General features: G+C 44.6%; 2 protein-coding genes across 4 annotated transcripts; one reads left to right on the top strand and one right to left on the bottom strand.

Annotated features, from left to right (window-relative positions):
• The first annotated feature begins 10 nt into the window (after positions 1-10).
• Positions 11-10,797, top strand: tatdn1 (TatD DNase domain containing 1). 3 transcript variants are annotated; one of them, XM_054763119.1, is made up of 13 exons: positions 11-290; positions 598-663; positions 731-780; positions 847-910; positions 985-1,128; positions 1,203-1,245; positions 1,308-1,393; positions 1,454-1,494; positions 4,507-4,583; positions 4,657-4,727; positions 4,806-4,932; positions 6,045-6,177; positions 8,280-10,797. In XM_054763119.1, the coding sequence occupies exons 1-12, from the start codon at positions 212-214 to the stop codon at positions 6,148-6,150; spliced, it is 954 nt and encodes a 317-aa protein (XP_054619094.1). In that variant the 5' UTR covers positions 11-211; the 3' UTR covers positions 6,151-6,177; positions 8,280-10,797. The 3 variants fall into 3 exon arrangements, 2 of the variants coding, with proteins under 2 accessions (XP_054619094.1, XP_054619093.1); XR_008567125.1 differs by having other exon boundaries at positions 12-290; positions 6,045-6,219; XM_054763118.1 differs by having other exon boundaries at positions 12-290; positions 6,045-10,797.
• On the bottom strand, positions 8,554-20,886 carry tmem65 (transmembrane protein 65). Its single transcript, XM_054763120.1, has 7 exons — positions 20,453-20,886; positions 12,139-12,183; positions 11,963-12,030; positions 11,833-11,887; positions 11,390-11,432; positions 11,184-11,289; positions 8,554-11,112 (listed from the first exon to the last, which is right to left on the bottom strand). Exons 1-7 carry the CDS (start codon positions 20,706-20,708, stop codon positions 10,999-11,001), a joined length of 687 nt encoding a protein of 228 aa, XP_054619095.1. The 5' UTR covers positions 20,709-20,886; the 3' UTR covers positions 8,554-10,998.
• Positions 20,887-22,390: the final 1,504 nt, after the last annotated feature.

Below are 22,390 nucleotides of genomic sequence, written 5' to 3'. Positions count from 1 at the left end.
CCCGTTTTGACCGTAATCCTTACGTCAAACGCGCAACAACATATTAGTCAGAATTTGGAGTTGAAAGTTTGACGAGCTAATTTATGATATAGTTTCTATAAATATGTTTTAATTTATAATATTTTGTTTATACAAAACCCGGGCGAGCTAGGGGGCTGTTTGAAGAATAGTCGACCCTTGTTTTGTTAAACTTACGGTATTCCCCACACTTATGGTGCTGCTCAGGGCTGCATGTGTTGTTCTTTTCCGAAGCAGGACTCTCTCAACTATGGCACAGCACAAATTCATCGGTAAGACAGACACTTTGGGATAAACAAAACATAAATAAAAGTGGTGATTGGGTTTTAAGTAATGAACTAGTTTTGGGTAATTTGATCTAATGGTGTTAGCAACTGCTTGTAGCACTGCTGGCTTGTTTTGGTGTCATGGAGGTTCTGATTGCTAAATGATGAACTTGTTTTAGACGCAGAAAGCCCAGAGCAATGCGATGCAATGCAATCTGATTGAAATATAGCTGGAGTGTCAATGACCAATATACATCATACACAGTTAATGTCAATTACTGTATTTGAACAAATATATTTATATCCATGACAGATATCGGTGTGAACCTGACAGATCCAATGTTCCGAGGGCTCTACAGAGGCAAGCGGAAACATGACGGTGAGCATCTCCTTCTCGACTTATCTGTCCACTTTGCCTGAGACCAACCTGTGTCATGTTCCTGCAGACGACTTTGATCACATCATCGACAGAGCTGTCAAAGCGGGTGTTGAAAAGGTGCAGCCGTCCACTCAACCTTTCTTGTGTCTTGGTTGTGTCTGTGGTTAATGTGATCTCTTTCAGTTCATGATCACCGGAGGAAGCCTGCAGGACAGCCGGGAGGCCCTCAAACTGGCCGAGACCAGAGGTAACCGTGTTGACCCAATCCACGAGTCTTACGTCACCGGGGTTTATCCTGTCGGCGCCGCTCCTTCCCGACAGGCGACTTCTACTGTACCGCCGGCTGCCACCCGACCCGCTGCGGCGAGTTCGAAGAAGGCGGAGCCTCTGAGTACCTGTCAGAGCTGAGGCGGCTGGCGACGGAGCACAGAGGAAAGGTGGTCGCCATCGGAGAGTGCGGACTAGGCCAGTACAATGCAAACATTTTAATGGCTGACGCAGTGCGTGAATGGATTCACTGAACTGTTTGTCTGCTTCAGATTTTGACAGGTTAGAATTCTGCCCCAGAGAGACGCAGCTCAAGTAAGTGTGTGCTGAAGGGTTAGCATCACAAAGGACGTGTACAAACACAAGCACCTTTGCAGGTACTTTGAGAAGCAGTTTGAGCTGGCGGAGGAGACCAAGCTGCCCATGTTCCTCCACTGTCGCAACGCACATCAGGACTTTGTGGGTGAGTCTTAGACGACCGGCCCGGTTGTGTCTCGTTCGCTGACCGAGTCTTTGTTTCCAGACATCATGAGGAGGAATCGAGATAGATGTGTGGGGGGTGTGGTGAGTAGACTGATAGTTTGAGTGGAGAGCATTGACATGAAGGAATATCATTTACACAATGTAACGTGTCTGTAACCCCTTTGTGCATATTCAAGATTCAAGAGAGTTTTATTGTCATGTGCATAGTAAAACAGCAGTTATACCATGCAATGAAAATCTTATTCTGTTCATTCTCCCAAGAAAAGAAAGAAAACACAAGAAAGAATAAGAACATAAGAAACATAAACACATAAACATAAATACCAATAAATTAAGCAACAACAACAGAAGAGACATTAATGCAAATAAATAAATAAATAAATAAATAAAGTGCTATGAGTGTGTGCGTGTGTTGCGTGTGGCGTGTGTGAGTGCTTCGTTGAGAAGCCTGATGGCCTGTGGGTAAAAGCTGTTTGCCAGCCTTGTGGTCCTGGACTTCAAACTCCTGTAGCGTCTGCCTGACGGTAGGAGTGTGAATAATGAGTGTTGTGGATGTGTGCTGTCCTTGATGAGGTTGTGTGTTCTGCGTAGGACTCTAGTTTTATAAATGTCTTGCAGTGAGGGGAGGGCTGCCCCAACAATGTTCTGTGAGGTCTTGATCACCCGCTGGAGTGCCTTCCTGTCACGTGTTGTACAGTTACCGTACCAAACAGTGATGGAGGCGGTAAGGACACTTTCCATAGTGCATCTGTAGAAGCAACTCAGGATTGTGGTGGACATGCCAAATTTCCTCAGTCTTCTCAGGAAGTACAGTCTCCTTTGGGACTTCTTCAGAATTTGTTGGGTGTTGTGAGACCAGGTGAGGTCCTCGCTGATGTGTGTGCCAAGGAACTTGAAGGTTTTCACCCTCTCCACCTCAGTCTCATCAATAAACAGGGGTCTATGCGGCTCCTTTTCCCTTGTTCTTGGGTCGATGATCATCTCTTTAGTCTTATCTGTATTGAGAAGGAGATTGTTATCACGACACCAAGCTATGAGGTCCGCCACCTCTCTTCTGTATGATGTTTCAACACCACCAGTGATCAGTCCGATGACTGTAGTGTCATCCGCAAATTTAATGATGCTGGTGTTGTTCTGGGAGGCCACGCAATCGTAGGTGAAGAGCGTGTAGAGGAGTGGACTCAGCACACACCCCTGTGGGGTCCCAGTGCTCACAATTCTTGAGCTGGATGTGCGATTGTGGACTCTGACTGACTGGGGCCTGCCTGTGAGAAAGTTAAACACCCAGTTACAGAGGGAGGGTGACAGGCCAAGTGTGAGGAGCTTATTTGTGAGTTTGTGGGGACTGACTGTATTAAAAGCAGAGCTATAGTCTATAAATAGCATTCTGACATATGTGTCCTGGCCCTGTAGGTGAGAAAGGGCTGTGTGGATGGCAGTGTTGACTGCATCATCCGTGGACCGGTTCTGGCGATATGCAAACTGTAGAGGGTCCACAGTTGCCGCCGGGATGCTCTTTTTGATGTGGGTCATGACTATTCTTTCAAAGCACTTCATAACAATAGGAGTGAGTGCTATAGGGCGATAGTCATTCAAGCAGGTCACGTTGCTCTTCTTGGATACGGGCACTATGGTGGTGGACTTAAAGCAGGTCGGTACAGATGCTTGTGCAAGCGACAGGTTAAATATGTCAGCAAGCACATCAGCTAGCTCTGATGAGTAAACCCGAAGTGCACGTCCTGAGATGTTGTCTGGGCCTGCTGCTTTTCGTGGGTTTGTTTTGTTTAGAACCCTGCGCACATCAGCTGATGTCACCATGAGAGGTGAGTGCTCTGTGCTCCCCAGGTTCAGCCATCCATATCCATTAGTTACTGATAATTCATTCCCACCTTATCCTTTACTTGTTTACACTTACGATATTTAATTGCTTACATTTTGTCATGTACAGTTTGTCCAGTGCAGCTATTTTCTAATTGAAGACAAAACAATAGAGAATGCAGCGGTGGGTGCATAGCTTATACTGTGAAGAAGGAAGGAAAAGGAGGAAACGGTGGTGAGAAAAATAAAAGTAATAAGAAAAAAAGAGTATTAAAAAAGGGTGGAAAAAACATTTGCCATGTTAAAGAAATTAAATACAATTTTATTTCAACTTTATTTTATTTCTAAATTAACATTGTACTTTTATTTTAATATTTACAGTTAAATATTGAATTAATATAACATATTTAATATTAATTAATGTTACTAAAATTACACTGTAAACATATATATTTAATGTGCTATTAATTATTGTTGATTGTATGAATATTTAAATACAGAAGAAAGGAAAAGAAGGAAACGCTGTTGAGAAATTAATAAGAAAATGAGAGTATTAAACAGGTGGAAAAACATCTGCAATGTTTAAGAAATTAAATCAAATTTTATTTTATTTAAACTATTTTATTTTATTTTTAAATATTTTTTATTTTATTAAATTGTATTTTAAATGTATTACATTGATTTTTAACAAATGTAAGTATAACATTATTAAAATAAAATTTAATTATTAGAAATGACATTTGACATAAATTACATTTAAAAAATGATTATTAACAATGTATTTTATTTCTAAAATAAAATGTTGTTTTATTTAATTTTTTTTTCGTATTTAATTTAATGAATATATTTAATATTATTATTAAAATTAAATATTAAACACAGATTTAATGTAATAGTAATTATTGTTTAGTGTTTATTCATTATTTAAATACAGTATTAATTTAATTTGATATATATTAATATTATATACAAATTTCATTATATATTAAAATATCCCAAAATATATTTAATGTTTGATTTAATTTATATAATGGTTCATATATATTTGTGTTTTATTTGCATATTTAATTAACATCATAATAATTGAATTAATTGGTGTAGAGTATGTAAATATATTACCTAAATCGTAATAATTTAGTAAGGACATTCATTTGCTGTAAAGACAAAGGCATTAACACTAAAATATGTTGGTAAGGATGGAGTGTAACAATTATAGTGGATTGATGATGACCTGAAGCTGCAATTTGTCTTTCCACTTTGAAATCGTCTGTCCAGGTTCACTCGTTCGATGGGAGCGCAAAGGATGCCGCCGCCCTCATCGACCTGGACCTCTACATCGGGATAAACGGATGGTGGGATGTTACGTCGTTTTCCAAGGAACCATGCCCTGTGCAACACCGAACATCATTCCATTTTTACTTGCAGTTCCTTGAAAAGCGAGGCCAACATTGAAGCCATGAAGTCCATTCCCACTGAGAGACTCATGATAGAAACCGGTGCGTTGTCTCCTGGGTGGCAGATCTGTGCAATCTTTGCATCTAGTCACGTGTCTGTCTATATGCCACTGCCGCCAGATGCGCCGTGGTGCGGCGTGAAGAACACGCACGCAGGCTCCAAGTACGTCAAAACAACTTTCCCGACCAAGAAGAAATGGGAGGCGGGGCACTGTCTGAAGGACAGGAACGAGCCGTGTCACATCACGTGAGTGGAACCTTTGCACATCATCGCGTCAGCTGTCACTGTTAAATCAATACCTGCAGCGTTTCTTTCTAAAAACACAAAGTGGTAGCAACATGAAAAGCAACCCATGCCCACCAGACCCAGTTTACCATCTGGGGAAAAAAACGACATGTGGAGATGCAGAGACTTCATCCCGACAGTCAACAGTCACTGAAACGTTTGGTCTTGCAAAGTAAATACAAACGAAACACCACAAAATGGTGGGCGTTCACAGTCATTGCCAAAGAAATGCTCCTCCTTATCATGAAATGCTGCAAACGTTTGACAGACAGTAGGAATTGCCTGTGAGAAAAGCACATCACAAACAGCAGACACCAGAGCCTGAAAGACGACATTATGATGATATATTATCATAAAGGCGGTTTATCAGCTTTGTAAAAGACTTTGTGCAGTTATATTTTTTCATTGTACTTTTCTTAAAATGAATGTTAAAATCTTGTCTCGTCTCATGAGTTGGGGGTTTTGTGACACCCCTACTTATTAGTATTTGTCTTTCCACATCTTTTTCTTGGCTCATTCCTGCATAAGCCAGGGGTGTCCAAACTTCCACTGAGGGCTGCATACGGAAAAACTCAAAAGATGTGGGGGCCATTTTGATATTTTTATGTATTTTTTTTATTTACTTTGTAAAACTGCAAAAAAAGATTTTAATTATATAGATAATTATAATTGTTAGAATTTAATAAGAAATATATATATTAAATTATAGTGACAGTATGTATTTTTAATATCAAATGATACATAAAAAAATCTTTATACTGTAATTTGTAATAATTTCATTAATAAACTTTTTTGATTTTTGAAGGACAAAACTTTTTGTAGAAGACTTTTTTGCATTTGACTTTTTACATTGTGCATTTTTGCTGTATTTTTTTTTTCTTGTTTTTGATTTCTACAATGTGACACGGGCAACAGATGGTCCTTGGGTCGCACATCACTGGCATGCGCTATCTATCCATACCTTCACATTCTCATTAAAACTGGAAGTGTGAAGTTCTGGAGTGAATGAATGATCAATAACACACGGACATGTTGCATTGTGAACATAAATCATACCGTGCCGTCTCGTGCAGACAAGTGCTGGAGGTCATGGCCGCAGCCAGGGAGGAAGACCCTGGAGAACTTTCCGGCACCATCTACAACAACACCATGCATGTGTTTTTCTCATCCACCCGATGACACTGGATCTCCGGTGGACTTTTAGAGGCGAGTCGCGTGCCGACGTGATGGACGAAGCAAGAAAATGAAGTTTGTTGAGCGTTTTTAATGAACTTGTGCACACAGATTGCAATAAATACTGTCTTCAGTTCAAATGCATGTCACTGCAAACAGGGCAACGTCCAAACAGCACAGGAAGTTTTGTCCTGAAAAGTCCGCAGAGCTTCTTCAGTGCAGTCTGGTCACTCTGAGGTAGAACTGGACTGGGGGCGCGGGGGTGTCATGGCTAGTTGATGATATCAGTGTTTTGGGAGGGGGGGCTCCTTAGGGAGAACCGCATCAACGTCCTGTTTTAGAACTGTTGTATTTTAACATTTGGACTGCAGTATCCATTTGAAGCGCAACAGTTTAGAAGAAATGAGTCATGATTGTGTCAGGAAAGTAAAATAACACGTCTGCAGGCCACAAAAGACCAGAGAGGGGTTGGACGTGGTCTAGGACAGGGTGATGCCGATTCCAAAGCCAAACACGGCACACAGCGTCATGGCCAAGGGGAAGGAGATTCCCCAACATGTATCTCGAATCTTCCTCCGTGTGCATGAGCCCGTCCCCACTGTGGCCCTGGGCGGCACGTTGGCCTGCTCCGCCACCATCTTCATCCTATCGGAGAGCGTGCACAGGTTCATTTTGACGTCCTCCCACTCCTGGCGGAGCGCGGCCACACCCTGCGCCTCTTGGCGGAGCCTCCTCGACTCCTGCCGGAAGACTTTTATTTCTCTTTGCATCACGTTGTTCACTTCCTGGCGCAGGGCCTCCAAGTCCCTTTGGGTCTGCTCCCTGATCTCCAGGCGGAAAGCCTCCATGTCCTGCGGGTTCATTCCCAAGGTTTTCTGCACCTCTTGGCGGAGATTCTTGGCTTCCTGGCGGACCACCTTGGCTTCTCGATGCGTCTGGGTCACAGCATTCACCACGTCCTGGCGGAGAGCCTCGATGTCCCTCTGGGTCTGAGCGCTGATGTCCTGCACGTTTTGGCGGAGGGCGCTAAATTCTGCCATGGCCTCAACCTTCATGGTGGCTTCCATCCTTGTTGCCCGCGCCAACTCTAGAAGAAACCCTGCGTGTCTGCTGTGTGTGGGCGCATCTTAGCTCCTTACGCCTGTCGCTGAGAGCCATACAAAGTACAACCGCTCTGTTTTGTGTCACATGACCAAAGACAAAACAGATGATGAGCTGCTGTGTGATGTCATGTCATGGACTGGCTGTCATGGCAACCACAGCTCTGGCAATGGCTTTCTTAGTAGCGTAGTGACCGTGCTTCTAATCAGACGGCATCATGTTTTCTTAAATATTAAAATACACCAAAAATCCAGGTTGTCCCATGTAACAAACAACACATCTACAAAATATTGCTCCAACAGTAACTTTTACAAGGTCTCCGCCCCCCCGGGAATGATCGCCAAATGAAACGAATGACTTTTTCCTCCGTTCATTATTCTTATTTGTATGTAACGTCAATGCAAGGTTCCACTATACCGTATACCGATTGATATCAGATGTCGATCGAATACCAGGAAATAAAAAAGAATCGTATCCGCCTGCTTATAAAATCTCCCGATATAACCACTAGTTATGTGCGGGTCGATCCTGAAACATTGATACTTCCCATACCAGCTCTTCATGTGCTGAAATTGAGTCCCTTATCAAAATATTGATACTTTCGATACGTCAGTCATCTGTTGAAATGATCGATCGTAAACGGAACCACGAATTGTCAATAAAGTTTTCATTCTTAAAGTAGTTATAATTTATCATTCATTTTAATGTTTTTATTATTTTACTTATGATAGTTTTTGTCAATATACTTCAGGGTTTAAAATAAATACATCACTTAAATGAATAATTCTATTATTAATTTAAATGTATTCTAACTAAATAATATAGTTAATTAATAATGAAATGTCTTGTATTCTTTATGCTATGATATGAAACGGCCTACCTTTTAAAATTTACACATTAGGTGAATTACCCGTATCAGATGGGTATCGCCGATACCGGCCTTAATTACACTCAGTAACGGATCGGAAACGATATCACTGGTGTTGCACATCACTAACCCATCCATCTTCTATGCCGTCGTTTATCCTCACTAGGGTCACGGGCATGTTGGAGCCTATCCCAGCTGACTTGGTGCGAGAGGCGGGGCACACCCTGGACTGGTCGCCAGCATCGCTAACCCAGATATAAGAAATATGACACTGGTGCACTTGTAATCATTCGTGCTCTTACTTTGAAAATGAAAAAAAAAACATGTTTTTTTCATTGACTGGTGATTTAATTTTATGTTATATGAAATTACAATAAAAATCAAAGCATTTTTTTGAGATGTAGTTATTGCTTTTTGACACTGAAGACGAAGAACGCTTTGAACTTCAGTTTTATTTTCTGTATTTCAAAATGAAATTCAAGTAAACAAACCAGTTTTGTTTTCCCGTTCACGAAAACAAAATATTAAATGACCAAAAGTTACAGGGACCCTCTAACTACGAAAATATTCCATTTATTTATACAGTGTTCCCTCGTTTATCGCGGGGAGAGGTTCCCGAAATAGCCCGCAATAAGTGAAATCTGCGAAGTAGCCAACTTTATTTGTTTCCAATAATTCTGTATGTTTTAAGGCTGTAAAACCCTCACCACACACTTCATTCACTTTTCTCAGACAGGCATGAACATTTTCTCACATTTTTCTCTTGTTTAAACACTCTCAAAGTTCATTTCGTTTGAATCTTAATGATCAACCTACTTGGTTTGACCCTTGCGTATTTCACTCCTCTGACTGTGCATCATCCTGGCGCCGTTCGGCTGTAGCGTTTTTGTATCCTTGTTAAAACAAAGGAGATTGTCTGTACACCATTGTCAGTCAATCAGGACACAGAACACAGTGGGTGGGTTTTCCCTTAGCCAATAAGGACTGTTGTGGCTCTATATTTAGCCGGCTATTGTCTACTGTGGGTTTCTAATATGCTCGTACAGGCACGTAAACACGTAGTAAGACCAGGTGGAGGGACGACATCTCTTTACTCCAGCTGGACGGGACTTCAACTATCACATGAGCATACAACAGCCTCTACTGGTAGCAGTAGCAAATAGAATAACAGACACATATGGCAGAGCACCGATACATCGCTCGAATACACCAGAAGGACGCAGAACACGATGCTCATTCATACGCTGCTAAAAGTACATGGAAAATTGCACTTAAAAAAAAATGCAAAACAGCGAGTCCGTGAAAGGTGAACCGCGATGTAGCGAGGGAACACTGTCTTGAATCCTACTTTGCAGAAATTTACTTACTGCAGTTGGGCCGCTACACCGTTTACTAGGGGTGCCCCCATTAATATCAGGTTATCGATCCAATATCAGCAAAAAAAAAAAACCAACCCAAAAACGGATTATATCCGCCGGCTTCTAAAATCTCCCAATATAACCACTTCAGGTACAAGCATTCCATTCCAGACTCCGCTCTAGCACTTCTGGACCCCTTCAACACAAAATAAATATTATTCATTTCTTTTGTGGCGTGTAAAACTAAGACGGCGACGGCATCAAATTAAAATCATAAAATGAATACAGGCCCACCATCCACCAGTACAAGGCTGGAGTTTGTTTCCCAGAGAGAAGATGATAACGTCACTGTTTGATGTGGCTAGCATGTGCTTGCATGAATTCACTTGGTGGACAGGACCAATATTTACATTAGCGCTCAATAAATATTTATAACGTCATCAAACCTGACCTTTATGCATTCCCACACAGTATCAGCATTTGGGGGCAAACATGAAGTGAAAGACAAAGGGTAAAAATACAGCGTAGTACTTGTAGTCTATCTGTACAGCATGGGACAAAGTTACATGGTGCGTTCAAGGACCGGCGAACAAAGTGGTACGGCTCGCCGCCTGCAACAACCAACATAAACATGCAAAAGCTTTCTAACGGTGTATATATATTTTTTAATATATAGTATATATTAGTTTCCCGTGGCCCGGTTTGGCCCCGCCCACGGACCAGTACTGGTTGGAGACCCCAGTTCTTTATGACAGCAGCGCTCTGATGTGTTTAAGGACCTGCTGCAAAACACCAGCTTTAGATCCTTTATAATGTAAGAGTGCACCGCTGCAGGGGTGCTCTAGTGTTTTCAGGAATCCACAGCAAAAATGTTGGACTGAACTCGCGGGCTTAAGACACATCAGAATTGACACTTCCTAAGTAGGGATGCACGATATAAGGGAATTATGACCTCATACTGATAAATCCAATAAAAAGCTCCCATAAACAATAATTTCAAAAAAGAACGCTCCAATGAGTTGAGATTACCCGTACGCTGTGAGGGTGAGTAAATCAAGCACTCCTTTTTTCTCCTGCCGGTGACATTAACGGCCTGTTGTTACTTCCCCTGAGCTTACCTGTAAACAAACATTCACCGCTTCAGAGACATTTTGTGTGTACCAAATGCTCCGCAATGAGGGGAAAAAAAAAACATCGAGCACACAAAAAACTTATCAGCCACGTAGCTACCGCAACTGGGGCATAAAAAGTGCAAAAGGTTTGCCAGAGACCTCTGTGGATTCACACCGGCTGCTCGGAGCGTGTGCCTGAATACAGTGCACCTTGCTGGGCCAAAGCAGGTGGCTCCTCCCCCTCTACACTCTGGTTCTCCTGATAGCAGTGATGTGGTGGTAGTAATGTCATCATATTTCATTAGGACTAATCAACATGTACAGTTGTTCAAATCCTAATTTGTTCCAGTCCTTCCAGGAAGTGACGCTGCTGCCTGGCAAGTCTGACTAGTCCAGTGTGTGTCATGGCGTCCCGTTAGGAGTGTGACGCCGAGCTGGCGGGCTGCACTGCCTTCTCCTCGTCGTCGCCGATGAAAAAGAGGGGGAACATTCCCAAAATGCAGCCGATGAAGACGCCGATGGCTTTACCCTGCGGGGGGAAGGGACAGGGGTAGTGGATCATTCCAAACAGTGGCAGCTCGAGTTGTGCGGCGTTCTCACCGAGTGCGAGCTGACCCGGGTCTGCCACATGTCGGCCTGTTTGGGGGTCAGGTCCGGAACCTGCATGCCCAGTTTGGACGCCAGGGCCTCCACATAACCTGCCAGGCTGCAAACACACGCCATGGCGAGTGTAGTGTGAGCCGGAGTGGAAACACACACACACACACACACACACACGCACACACACACACACACTGTCCTCTTACCCGAGGCCCGCCAAGTCCGACACCAGGTTCCCCAGGGCGGCGGCTGCAGACGCACAAGCGACAAACACTTTCATTTTGTTCCCTTCTGCCTCTGAGACTCACTTGGACTCTTGCGGGCATTTTAAAAGAGCCCAGACAGGGAGAACCTCAATGATATCACTTCCTGCGTGCTCAAAACAACTCTCAAAACATCCAAAGCGGCATACACCAAGATCCAGAGAACATCTCAGCACGTTCTCCGAACAGGTGAGTGTGGAAAATGGTTGAATTAATCATCACAGCAGCATCATTAGCACTTTGCAGATGGTAACCATGGCAACAGAATGTCAAGTTGAGCACCAATGAGACACAGAAGAGAATGCCGAAACTGGAGATTACCCTCCTGGCCAGCAGGGGGAGCTAGTCGGACGACATTTGATGATTTGGAACAAGCAGGTTCTTACCAGCCATGGTGGAAATTCCCAGCGTGACTCCGATGGAAAGCTCAATCTGCGTTCCCTGCAGGGAGAAGGAAGGGGGACCACGGTCAGGTCTCGCACCCGCCAGGTGGGACACGGCGACCTACACACTTACAGCTGAGATCATGATGGCGTTGTCCAGGAAACCAAAGCCGACAAAGGGAACGGCGTTGTGGAATACGACTGTAAAGAGATGCATGAGCCGGTTTGACGCATGTTACTGCAGTATGCTATAGTGTGTGTGTGTGTGTGTGTGTGTGTGTGTGTGTGTGTGTATACGTGTAAGCCCACCATATCTGATCTGGGCTGTGGTGGGCGGCGAAGGCTCCAGAGTCTCTGGGGAGGAGAAAACATACGTTTTTGGTCACAGGAGAGCTTGGGGGGCAAAAAGCCAAAGGATTTAAATTAGAGTCAATAACAGCTTTTGCTTTTGTTTCCCTATTTTGCACAACTGACTTTACTTTGCTCAAACAATTGTACGTAATAAAAGGGAATACTTGTATTATTTTGTTCATACTGGTACATGTCCTATATTGTTGTTAGAGATGTACGATATCTTTTTTTTTTTTCAAACCGATACTGATAACTTTCTGCTTTTCAAGACCGATATGGTACCGATAACCGATTTAACTGTAGTTTGTGCACACCTGGAGGTGAGAAGGACTGGAACAAATGAGGATTTGTTGATTAGTCCTAATGAAATATGATGACATGACTACCACCACATCACTACTATCAGGAGAACCAGAGTATAGAGGGGGAGGAGCCACCTGCTGTGGCCCAGCAATCTTCACTATATTCGGACACATGCTCCGAGCAGCCGTTGTGACGCCATGGAGGTCTTTTGCACTTTTCAAAACGCCACAGCGCCGGGGTGTCAGGTGGCTGATAAGGTGTTTTTGGAGTGTTTTTTTTTTAATTTATTGGTTATCTGAGCTATTTTTAATGTTATCAGTAGATGTCATAATTCCCTCATATCGACCCAAATTATCGTGCACCCCTACTTGGTGTATTTATATGTTGGTAAATTGTTCACAAATGTGCATGGCTCAGATCAAGGGTACCATTTGCTGTCTTCAACTTCACTTGAGTAGTATTTGAAATTGTTGTTCTAACAACGTGTACTATCCCTATCTGACGTTTATAGAGTGAGGAAGCTTACCAAACCATAAATTAAGCCTGTTCATGTTTTTATTTTGTGCTAGCACGGCTATGTTGTAAAAAAGTGTCTATATTTGGACATTGAAATGTTACATGTAAAGCATGTCTACTTTTGTTGTGAAATTAACAATATTTTCTCTGTATCTGTGTAGGCTCTCAGTCGTACAGGAGTTGTCCATCGAGGGAAAGGCTTCTTGAGACGTCATCTGTACTTCTGTGAAGAAGGTGTCGGACGTTTCGCTCCTCATCCGAAGAGCTTCGTCAGCGAACTAATAAGTGCTGGTAGCTTAGGCCTTAAATACAGTAAGAGTGGGCAGAATTGGTGTGCCAATACCCTCCTCCTACTGGTTCCTTACACCAAGCCTGGGCAGAGTTTTGGTCTATTCCTCTCCTTCCATTAGCACCTCCGATCAAAGGGAAGTGTAGCTCCCTGTAGTTGGATATGAACGACTCTGATACTGGCTCGTTAGCATCTATTGTTCTGGCTCGGCCCTGGCTCCACCTCATTCGCAAGACTAAGAGCTGTGGGTTTTGGTCTCAGTAACCTGCTGAACACAGGGTCCAAATTAAACCTCAAACCACCATTCCGATTCAATGATGGGTTCTGTTGTTTGACAAAAATAGCTTCCTTTACTCCTCTTTCAAACCATCTGTTTTCTTTGGCCAAAATCTTTACCTCGCTGTCCTCAAAAGAGTGATTGGTTGCTTTAAGGTGTAGATGTACTGCTGATTGAGGACCACTAGAATTGTCCCTGCGATGTTGATAAAGCCTTTTTTGGAGCATTTGCTTAGTTTCCCCAATGTAGTGCTCTTTGCATTCCTCATCTTTACAGTGGATGGAATAGACCACATTGTTCTGTTTTTTGTTTGGAGCCTTGTCTTTAGGATGCACAAATTTTTGTCTCAGGGTATTTACTGGTTTGAAATAGGTAGGAATTTTGTGTTGCCATAAGATCCTCTGGAGTTTTTCGGAGACCCCCGCTACATAAGGGACTACCACTCCTCTCCTTTTTGCTTCTGTGGGCTTTTGGGTTTCTTTCCCTACTCTCTTCTTTTGACATTTGTTAAAAGCCCACCGCGGGTACCCACAGGTTGAGAGCGCTCTCTGGACATGTTGTGTCTCCTTTTTCCTTCCCTCAGCACTAGTTGGTATTTGTTCCGCTCTATGTTGGAAACAACCCGAGGGCCTTCCGAGAGGCGGGGTGGAAGAAGGGCCCACCAGGACGGACCAAACGGTAATGAATGGAATGGATAATGACTACGAGAAGTTCCTCCGGAAGTGTAGTTGTGGGTGGCAGAAAGTGACCTCACTAAGAGGCTTGCATATCCATCAAGGAAAGATGAAGTGTGGCAGGCAGCCCAGACAGCACAATCGCACTGCTTCGGCAGGTCAGACGAAAGGGACCCAAAGCCAGGGAGCAAACCATAGTGTAGCAGGACCCGACAGTGCAGGAAGGGCAACAGCAGAGGAAACGGGGCAAGAGATGGAGACAGCAAGCCTGGATGGTGGACACACTGTCCCTACTTCAGCCAAACAAACAGGAAGTATGCCCAAGCAGCTAGAGCAGCGTGGCAGGATCAAGTGGCCAACTGCAAAGGAGAGAGGCGCATGGAGCAAACTTGACAGAGACCTGAGCGGCATCCTGGAGCAAGCTTTGCGAGGCAAATTTGAGGACAAGCTGAGAGCCCTCAGTAACATTTGCTTCCAGGAGTGTAAAGAAAGGTTCGGAGAAATCACAGGGAAACGAGCCACACGCTCACTTCCTACCCAGAAAGGGCGAAGGGAGAAACAGATCGAGGAGCTCCTATGCAACAGACGCCAACTCCGGAAAAGGTGGAGGAAAGCAACCCCAGACGAGAAACCAGGTCTAAAGCTACTCTGGGATGAGCTCAAACAAAAACTTGCAAAACTTCGCCGCGCAGACCGGATCAGGAAGCGGAGAAAGAGAAAGGAGAAGGAAAGAAGAGCCTTCTTCCAGGACCCATACAGGTATGCCAGACAGCTGCTGGATGAGAAACGGAGCGGAAGGCTGGACATCTCCAAGGAAGAGCTGGAGCAATATGCAAAGACCCACTACACCGATGCAGACAGAGACAAACCACTTGGTTCCCCAGGCCACATACCACGGCCGCCACCACCAACCATTGCCTTTGACACCTCTCCACCAAGACTAAGTGAGCTTACAGAGGTCCTGAGGAAAGCAAGATCAGCCTCAGCACCCGGACCAAATGGGCTGTCCTATAAGTTCTACAAGAACAGCCCACAAGTGACCAAAATCTTGTGGAGGCTGATGAGGGTGGCTTGGAAGAAGGAGTCCATCCCAGCCGAGTGGCAGCAGGCAGTTGGCGTATTCATCCCAAAAGAATTGAATTCTACCACCATCGATCAGTTCAGGAGCATCGCATTACTGAACGTGGAGGGGAAGCTGTTCTTCTCGATTCTCGCAAGGAGAATGACCAACTTCCTTAAGGGCAATGGGTATGTTGACACAAGTTGCCAGAAGGCGGGGATCCCAGGGTTCCCAGGGTGTATTGAGCACTCAGCCGTGATCTGGGAGCAGATCCAGCGGGCCAAGAGGGAGCGCACTGACCTCCATGTGGTATGGCTAGACTTGGCCAATGCGTATGGGTCAGTACCACACAAGGTGATTGACTACGCAGTGGAGTTCTTTCACATCCCAACAGCTGTCAGCACCATCATAGCCAAATACTTCAGCAATTTCCACATGTGCTTCACCCGAGAAGGTTCGGCAACAAGGTGGCAACAGCTGGAGGTCGGCATTGCAATGGGCTGCGCGATCTCGCCCATACTCTTCGTGGCTGCCTTCGAGCTCATTCTCCGTGGAGCAAGACAAGTGGTTGGAGGTGTGAGGCTGCCATCTGGAGAAAGACTTCCCGCCCTGAGAGGGTACATGGACGATGTGACAAGCATCCTACAGACCACTCCATGTACAGCAAGGGTCCTCAAACGCCTGGATGAGCTTACGCAGTGGGCAAGACTGAAGATAAAGCCAGCCAAGTCGCGGAGCCTGTCAATCAGGAGAGGAGTAAGGACCGATAGGACGGTGTTCATGGTAGGGGGGGAGAGGATACCCCTGTTGTCAGAGCAGCCTATTAGAAGCCTCGGAAGAGAATACACTGCTGACCTCTCTGACAGGCAGATGGGCAAGCGGGTACAACAGCAGCTGGGGCACGGCCTGGCCAGGATTGATAGCAGCCAGCTCCCCGGGAAGTTCAAACTGTGGTGCTACCAGTTCACACTATTCCAGCGTGTGATGTGGTCACTTAAAGTCTGCGAGATTCCATCCACCACGGTCAGCAGGTTAGACAGCATTGCAAACACCTATATAAGGAAATGGTTGGGTCTCCCTCGCTGCTTCTCCAACGCAGGACTCTTTGGAAAGAATGCACTTCAGCTTCCATTGAAGTCAGTGGGCCTTGGGTACAAACAGGAAAAGGCCCGCCTGGTGTTTGAACTCAAGGAGTCCAGGGACCCTGCAATAAGAGTAGCCGTCAGAACGGGGCGCAAATGGAGGGCCCAACCAGAAGTGAATCAGGCTGTCAGTAGGCTACAACACAGAGAGATCACCGGGAGAATGCAGGAAGGCCGGGCTGGAGTCGGCTTCGGGGAACCAATGAGATTCTGGTCAAAAGCCTCAAGACAGCAGAGAAAGGCCATGATTGTGGAGGAAGTGGCTCGAGCAGAGCAAGAGCAGTATCTCATCAAAGCGGTGTCCCAGGGCAAGCAAGGGGCATGGACCAGGTGGGAGGACACTGTCCACAGGGTCATAACCTGGCAAGACATCTGGCAAGCCCCACAGGCACGGCTCAGCTTCATGGTCAGGGCAGCTTACGACACCCTCCCGTGCCCTCAGAACCTCTCCACGTGGTTTGGGAGTGAGGACAGGTGCTCGCTGTGTGAAAGTGACAAAGTAGGCCTCCAACACATCCTGGCATCATGCAAAGTGGCACTGTCACAAGGACGTCTCAGATGGCGGCACAATCAAGTGCTGAGGAAGCTGGCAGAGCACCTGGAGACAAGAAGAACAGCTGCTAACACAACAGCAAGCGGCCAAACGACTAGCATCTCCTTCGTACGACCAGGGGAGACCCAGGAAAAGGCGCAGGGCAGTCGGGCAAGATCATTGCTAACCCCTGGGAAGGCGTGGGAAATGCGTGTCGACCTGGACAGGCAGCTCATCTTCCCAAGCGAGATTGTGCAATCAACCCTAAGACCAGACATCGTGATGTGGTCCACAGCTGCCAAGCGGGTCCTCATCATTGAGTTAACTGTGCCGTGGGAAGAGGGAATACCATCTGCACATGAGACCAAGCGGCTCAAGTACACCGAGCTGGCAGCAGAGTGCAAAGAGGCAGGGTGGGCAGCATCCATCCACCCAGTGGAGGTCGGGTGCAGGGGCTTCGTTGGCAGGTCAGCGATCCAGCTTCTCCGCGCTCTAGGAACAACAGGGGCAAAACTACAGCGAGCAATCAAGGAGCTAGCAGAAGAGGCCGAAAAAGCAAGCTACTGGTTGTGGTTAAGGAGGAAAGATAGCAGATGGGGTCAGACACCCCAATAGGGTTGGATGCAGGGAGTGGTAGGGAGACGTCCCAAGATGCCACTTGCCCCCCCCCACCTGGAGATGTACTGGCTAGGGGGCGAAACATCAGTGAAAGGTGGCACCAGCTGACAATCCTGCATCTGACCCAAAGTGCACTGGAGGAGGTGCGACAGGCAAAATGTCCAGCAGGAAATACCATCTCAACCTGTATATACTACTGAGGGTCCTAATAACCCCTAGTTTATGTTGTAGTGGATGGTTTGATTCAAAAAGCAGGTATTGGTCAGTGTGTGTGGCCTTTCTAAAGACCTCTGTAAGTAGCTGTCTGTCCTCTCCTATAATTACCTTGCAGTCTAAGAAGGCTAATTGGTTCTCTTTAGTGTCCTTGCAAGTAAATTTGATATTGGTGACCTCAGATTGGAGCCAGAGGAAACTTTGGTGTCTTGATGATGTGACTTCACTTTTCACATCTGTCCCCACCTCAGCAGCAGTCTCGGTGGTGAGGAAGAGACTGCTCGAGGACTCAACTCTGCATCGGAGAACAAAACTTAGTGCTGACCACATCTGCCAATTATTGGAAATTTGCCTTAACACTACATATTTTCAGTTTAGAGGGAAATTTTACAGACAAATTCATGGTTGTGCTATGGGCTCACCAGTCTCACCCATAGTGGCGAATCTGTACATAGAAGAGATGGAGAAACAGGCTCTCACTTCCTTCTCAGGGACAAAACCAAGGCACTGGTTTAGATACGTGGATGACACCTTTGTCATAATCAAAAAACAGGAAATTCAGTCTTTCACAGATCACATCAATGCCGTGGAGACCAATATCAAATTTACTCGCGGGGACGCTAAAGAGAACCAACTAGCCTTCTTAGACTGCAAGGTAATTATAGGAGAGGACAGACAGCTACTTACAGAGGTCTTTAGAAAGGCCACAGACACTGACCAATACCTGCTTTTTGAATCAAACCATCCACTACAACATAAACTAGGGGTTATTAGGACCCTCCAACATAGAGCGGAACAAATACCAACTAGTGCTGAGGGAAGGAAAAAGGAGACACAACATGTCCAGAGAGCGCTCTCAACCTGTGGGTACCCGCGGTGGGCTTTTAACAAATGTCAAAAGAAGAGAGTAGGGAAGGAAACCCAAAAGCCCACAGAAGCAAAAAGGAGAGGAGTGGTAGTCCCTTATGTAGCGGGGGTCTCCGAAAAACTCCAGAGGATCTTATGGCAACAGAAAATTCCTAACTATTTTAAACCAGTAAATACCCTGAGACAAAAACTAGTGCATCCTAAAGACAAGGCTCCAACCCCAAAACAGAGCAATGTGGTCTATTCCATCCACTGTAAAGATGAGGAATGCAAAGAGCACTACATTGGGGAAACTAAGCAAATGCTCCAAAAAAGGCTTTATCAACATCGCAGGGACAATTCTAGTGGTCCTCAATCAGCAGTACATCTACACCTTAAAGCTACCAATCACTCTTTTGAGGACAGCGAGGTAAAGATTTTGGCCAAAGAAAACAGATGGTTTGAAAGAGGAGTAAAGGAAGCTATTTTTGTCAAACAACAGAACCCATCATTGAATCGGAATGGTGGTTTGAGGTTTAATTTGGACCCTGTGTTCAGCAGGTTACTGAGACCAAAACCCACAGCTCTTAGTCTTGCAAATGAGGTGGAGCCAGGGCCGAGCCAGAACAATAGATGCTAACGAGCCAGTATTAGAGTCGTTCATACCCAACTACAGGGAGCTACACTTCCCTTTGATCGGAGGTGCTAATGGCAGGAGAGGATTATACCACTACTCCGCCCAGGCTTAGTGTAAGGAACCAATAGGAGGAGGGTGTTGGCACACCAATTCCGCCCACTCTTACTGTATTTAAGGCCTGGGCTACCAGCACTTATTAGTTCACTGACGAAGCTCTTCGGATGAGGAGCGAAACGTCCGACACATTCTTCACAGAAGTACAGATGACGTCTCAAGAAGCCTTTCCCTCAATATTTTCTCTGATAATTTTGTCATGATTTCTACTTAGAATTAAAGAATGATGTCTGAAATTCGTTTCTAATGTTTTTTATTTAAATATTCTCAGTGTAAAAAAAAAACTGTTGTGTAATCATTAGTGAAAAGTACATAACCTTCGTGTCCGCCTGCCGATGAAAATTTTGAAGAACATAATTCAATGGAAAAACAAACCCCATGATGATTACAATGGTATATATTCATGGGATAATTACTCAACTCTGCAACTAAAGTGATTTTTTTGTGTATAAAAGAGTAAAATAAGATTATTTGAACAAAAGTCTAACACCGAGTGGACACCAAGTTATGTACTTTATATTTAAGAAAGACTGAACTTTGGAGGGTTGCTATGAGAAATGTCTCAAGCTCTGGTATGTTGGGTGTGTGTTTTGCAATGTTTGAAGTTTGTCTTGATAACATTACCAAGGTCTATCCACCAGTTAAAATTTTTAATTGTAACACTTGGGTACCCTTGATCTGAGCCATGCACAAATGCATTTGTTGAGTAGTATTTCTTACACATTAAAGGCAAATATCATAAAACTATTCAATAATTTTCAAGTATAAAGTATCAAGTATGGGCAATAATGGCCTTGTATGAGTGTGTAGTATCGCCCACCCCTAATAAGCACTTTCCAACGGAATAAATGAAGTGCTGGCATGTGTGAGGTGATTTCATGGTTCCATTGACTCACACTTTAACATGAACACTACAATGGTACACTTTGAGTGACGTTTAGTCTGAGGCAAAGTGGCCAATCATGACTAGCATTCAAGTCAAGACCACGCCCATTCGCCCCAAGACGCTCGGGTAAAAAGAAAGGAAGTGACCTTTAACCCCTGGACGCACCTTGAGCAATGGCGATGGACTCAAAGTTCTGCAGCTCCTTCAGCAAACATGTCCTCTCCCTGGCCTGGAGGCGGTAGATAAACTCTTTGGCTCTCTTGGGAGAGTTAAGCGGCTCCCTCGGCTCGTTCCTGCCGTGAGTTCCCATGAGACGGCGGGGAGTGTGTCGCCCTCCTCCCGACAGCCTCGGTGCCGTCGCGCCCAACGATGCGGCCGATAACTTGCAGCCGAGAGCTCGGTGCAGATACAACTTGAGCATGGCGGACCAGAAAAACAACAAGGAGCTGGATAAAATGTTCCACTATATCTTTCAGCGGCACTCCCGAAACCCAAAACAAAGAGTTTAATGCTGCGCTACAACAACAAGAAGAAATCGTTGCTCGTTAGCAACAGGAGTTTGTTCAAGTGAAGAACTGTCAAGTCAGCCAGCATCTTATTTCCGGCCCCTTTCAAAATAAAACAGATGGCTTCCGGCTTCGTCAGGGAGACGATGCATTGAGGTGAAGTGTAAAAGTGGGCGATACATTTTACTCGGTGTTTTTCAAGATCCTTGAATGATTTTGTGAATGTTGCCTTTAATATGTAGAGTTTAGGCAAACTAAACATTTTTTAATCAACAAACGTATTTGTGAACAATGCATGCATAAAAACATATAAGAAATGTAACAATATAAACAACATATTTAAATTACTCCTTTTCATGATATACAATTGAGCAAAAATAAATGCAAAAACTACTACTGGCTCTCATTCATATCCTTGGGTTTTTGACCCCAAACGTAGCCAAATGAACAACACTCTCGGGAGACGAGGAAAACAGACAATATATTGAGGCCAACAAAATTATCAAGTTCGGTTTCATTTGCAGTTGTCCAAGTGTTTATTTGGTTCCAGACTCCACCGCGTTAAATGAATTCCCTCAATACGGGATTCAGTGTTAAGAAATTGAGTATTTTTGCAGTTAGAGCATTGAAAATCTGTTTATGACTTTCCAAATATGGGTTTTAACATTATTAGAGCCCTGTGGACATGAAATAACACGCCTATAGTCACCTTTATACCCCCATTATTTGCTGTTTCCACCACATTGTGCAACTGTAATGATGCAGGGACTCCAGACGGCCGCTACCTTATAGCAAGCGAGCCAGCAAGCAAACCAGTCAGCCTCGAATTTAGTTCTTCTAAACTTAAGAAACCAAAAACTTACCACTTCCACTCGGGATGGGAGATGTTTTTTTCTGTCTACGACGTCAGATACGCCATGGCTGACTTCATGCAGCGTTAATTAAGGTAATGTTACGTCTCCATGTTTTGTCATTACTGCCGCCTCGTGACTAGAATACACATATCACTTGTATTCCAGTGTGTGTCGTCTAACAATGGTCCGAGAGAACATTTAATTTCTGAAAAAACGCGTTATCTCGAGGGATGACTGTATTGCGTGACTGATTTTCGTCGCACGAGTTTTTTTCTGAACGAGGAATCTTGTGACGTTTTAGCCTCGTGAGATCTTGTGACACCCCAAAATGAACATGCTGTTTGCTGCGCCAGCTTCAGCAAAACGCCCCTGTTGTACATGCAAACTATTGTGTTTCATAGTCAAAAAGGAGACATGGACAATATCAAACGTGATTTTAATTACATCCATTTTTTTTTAAACAAGACACCTTCCAGCATTGTCAAAAAGCTTTCCGCACCATCGTCTTCTTGAGCCGAAGTGCCTCTCAGTGATGAAGTTTGTCCGACACAATGTGATACTTTGTGCTTAACGCCTCAGTACAAACGCACAAAGACAAGTTTACGAAAAATACAATTTTTTGTGCCAGTAAGATTTTAGCATCAGTGTCAGTGAGACGTCTGCTGCAAAGTGCTTCTTCTTCTACACAAATACGTTCATCGCCGTAGCAGCAAAACTGTCCTTTTGCCCGACCCGTTAGCTTA

Source organism: Dunckerocampus dactyliophorus, chromosome 20 (genome assembly GCF_027744805.1).
Source record: "Dunckerocampus dactyliophorus isolate RoL2022-P2 chromosome 20, RoL_Ddac_1.1, whole genome shotgun sequence".
Lineage (NCBI taxonomy): Eukaryota > Metazoa > Chordata > Actinopteri > Syngnathiformes > Syngnathidae > Dunckerocampus > Dunckerocampus dactyliophorus.
Note: the sequence above shows the minus strand (reverse complement) of the source record. Positions and strands in the feature narration are given on the sequence as shown.

What these genes read in the sequence shown, in the direction of transcription:
- tatdn1 (XM_054763119.1), top strand. Translation starts at nt 212, where the DNA reads ATGGTGCTGCTCAGGGCTGCATGTGTTGTTCTTTTCCGAAGCAGGACT. An exon ending in CCCAGAGAGACGCAGCTCAA is followed by an intron (nt 1,246 to 1,307) that starts GTAAGTGTGTGC and finishes GCACCTTTGCAG; the next exon opens with GTACTTTGAGAAGCAGTTTG. An exon ending in GAGACTCATGATAGAAACCG is followed by an intron (nt 4,728 to 4,805) that starts GTGCGTTGTCTC and finishes CACTGCCGCCAG; the next exon opens with ATGCGCCGTGGTGCGGCGTG.
- tmem65 (XM_054763120.1), bottom strand. Translation starts at nt 20,708, where the DNA reads ATGCTCAAGTTGTATCTGCACCGAGCTCTCGGCTGCAAGTTATCGGCC. An exon ending in GTCCATCGCCATTGCTCAAG is followed by an intron (nt 12,184 to 20,452) that starts GTGCGTCCAGGG and finishes TCTCCTCCCCAG; the next exon opens with AGACTCTGGAGCCTTCGCCG. An exon ending in CACAGCCCAGATCAGATATG is followed by an intron (nt 12,031 to 12,138) that starts GTGGGCTTACAC and finishes ATCTCTTTACAG; the next exon opens with TCGTATTCCACAACGCCGTT.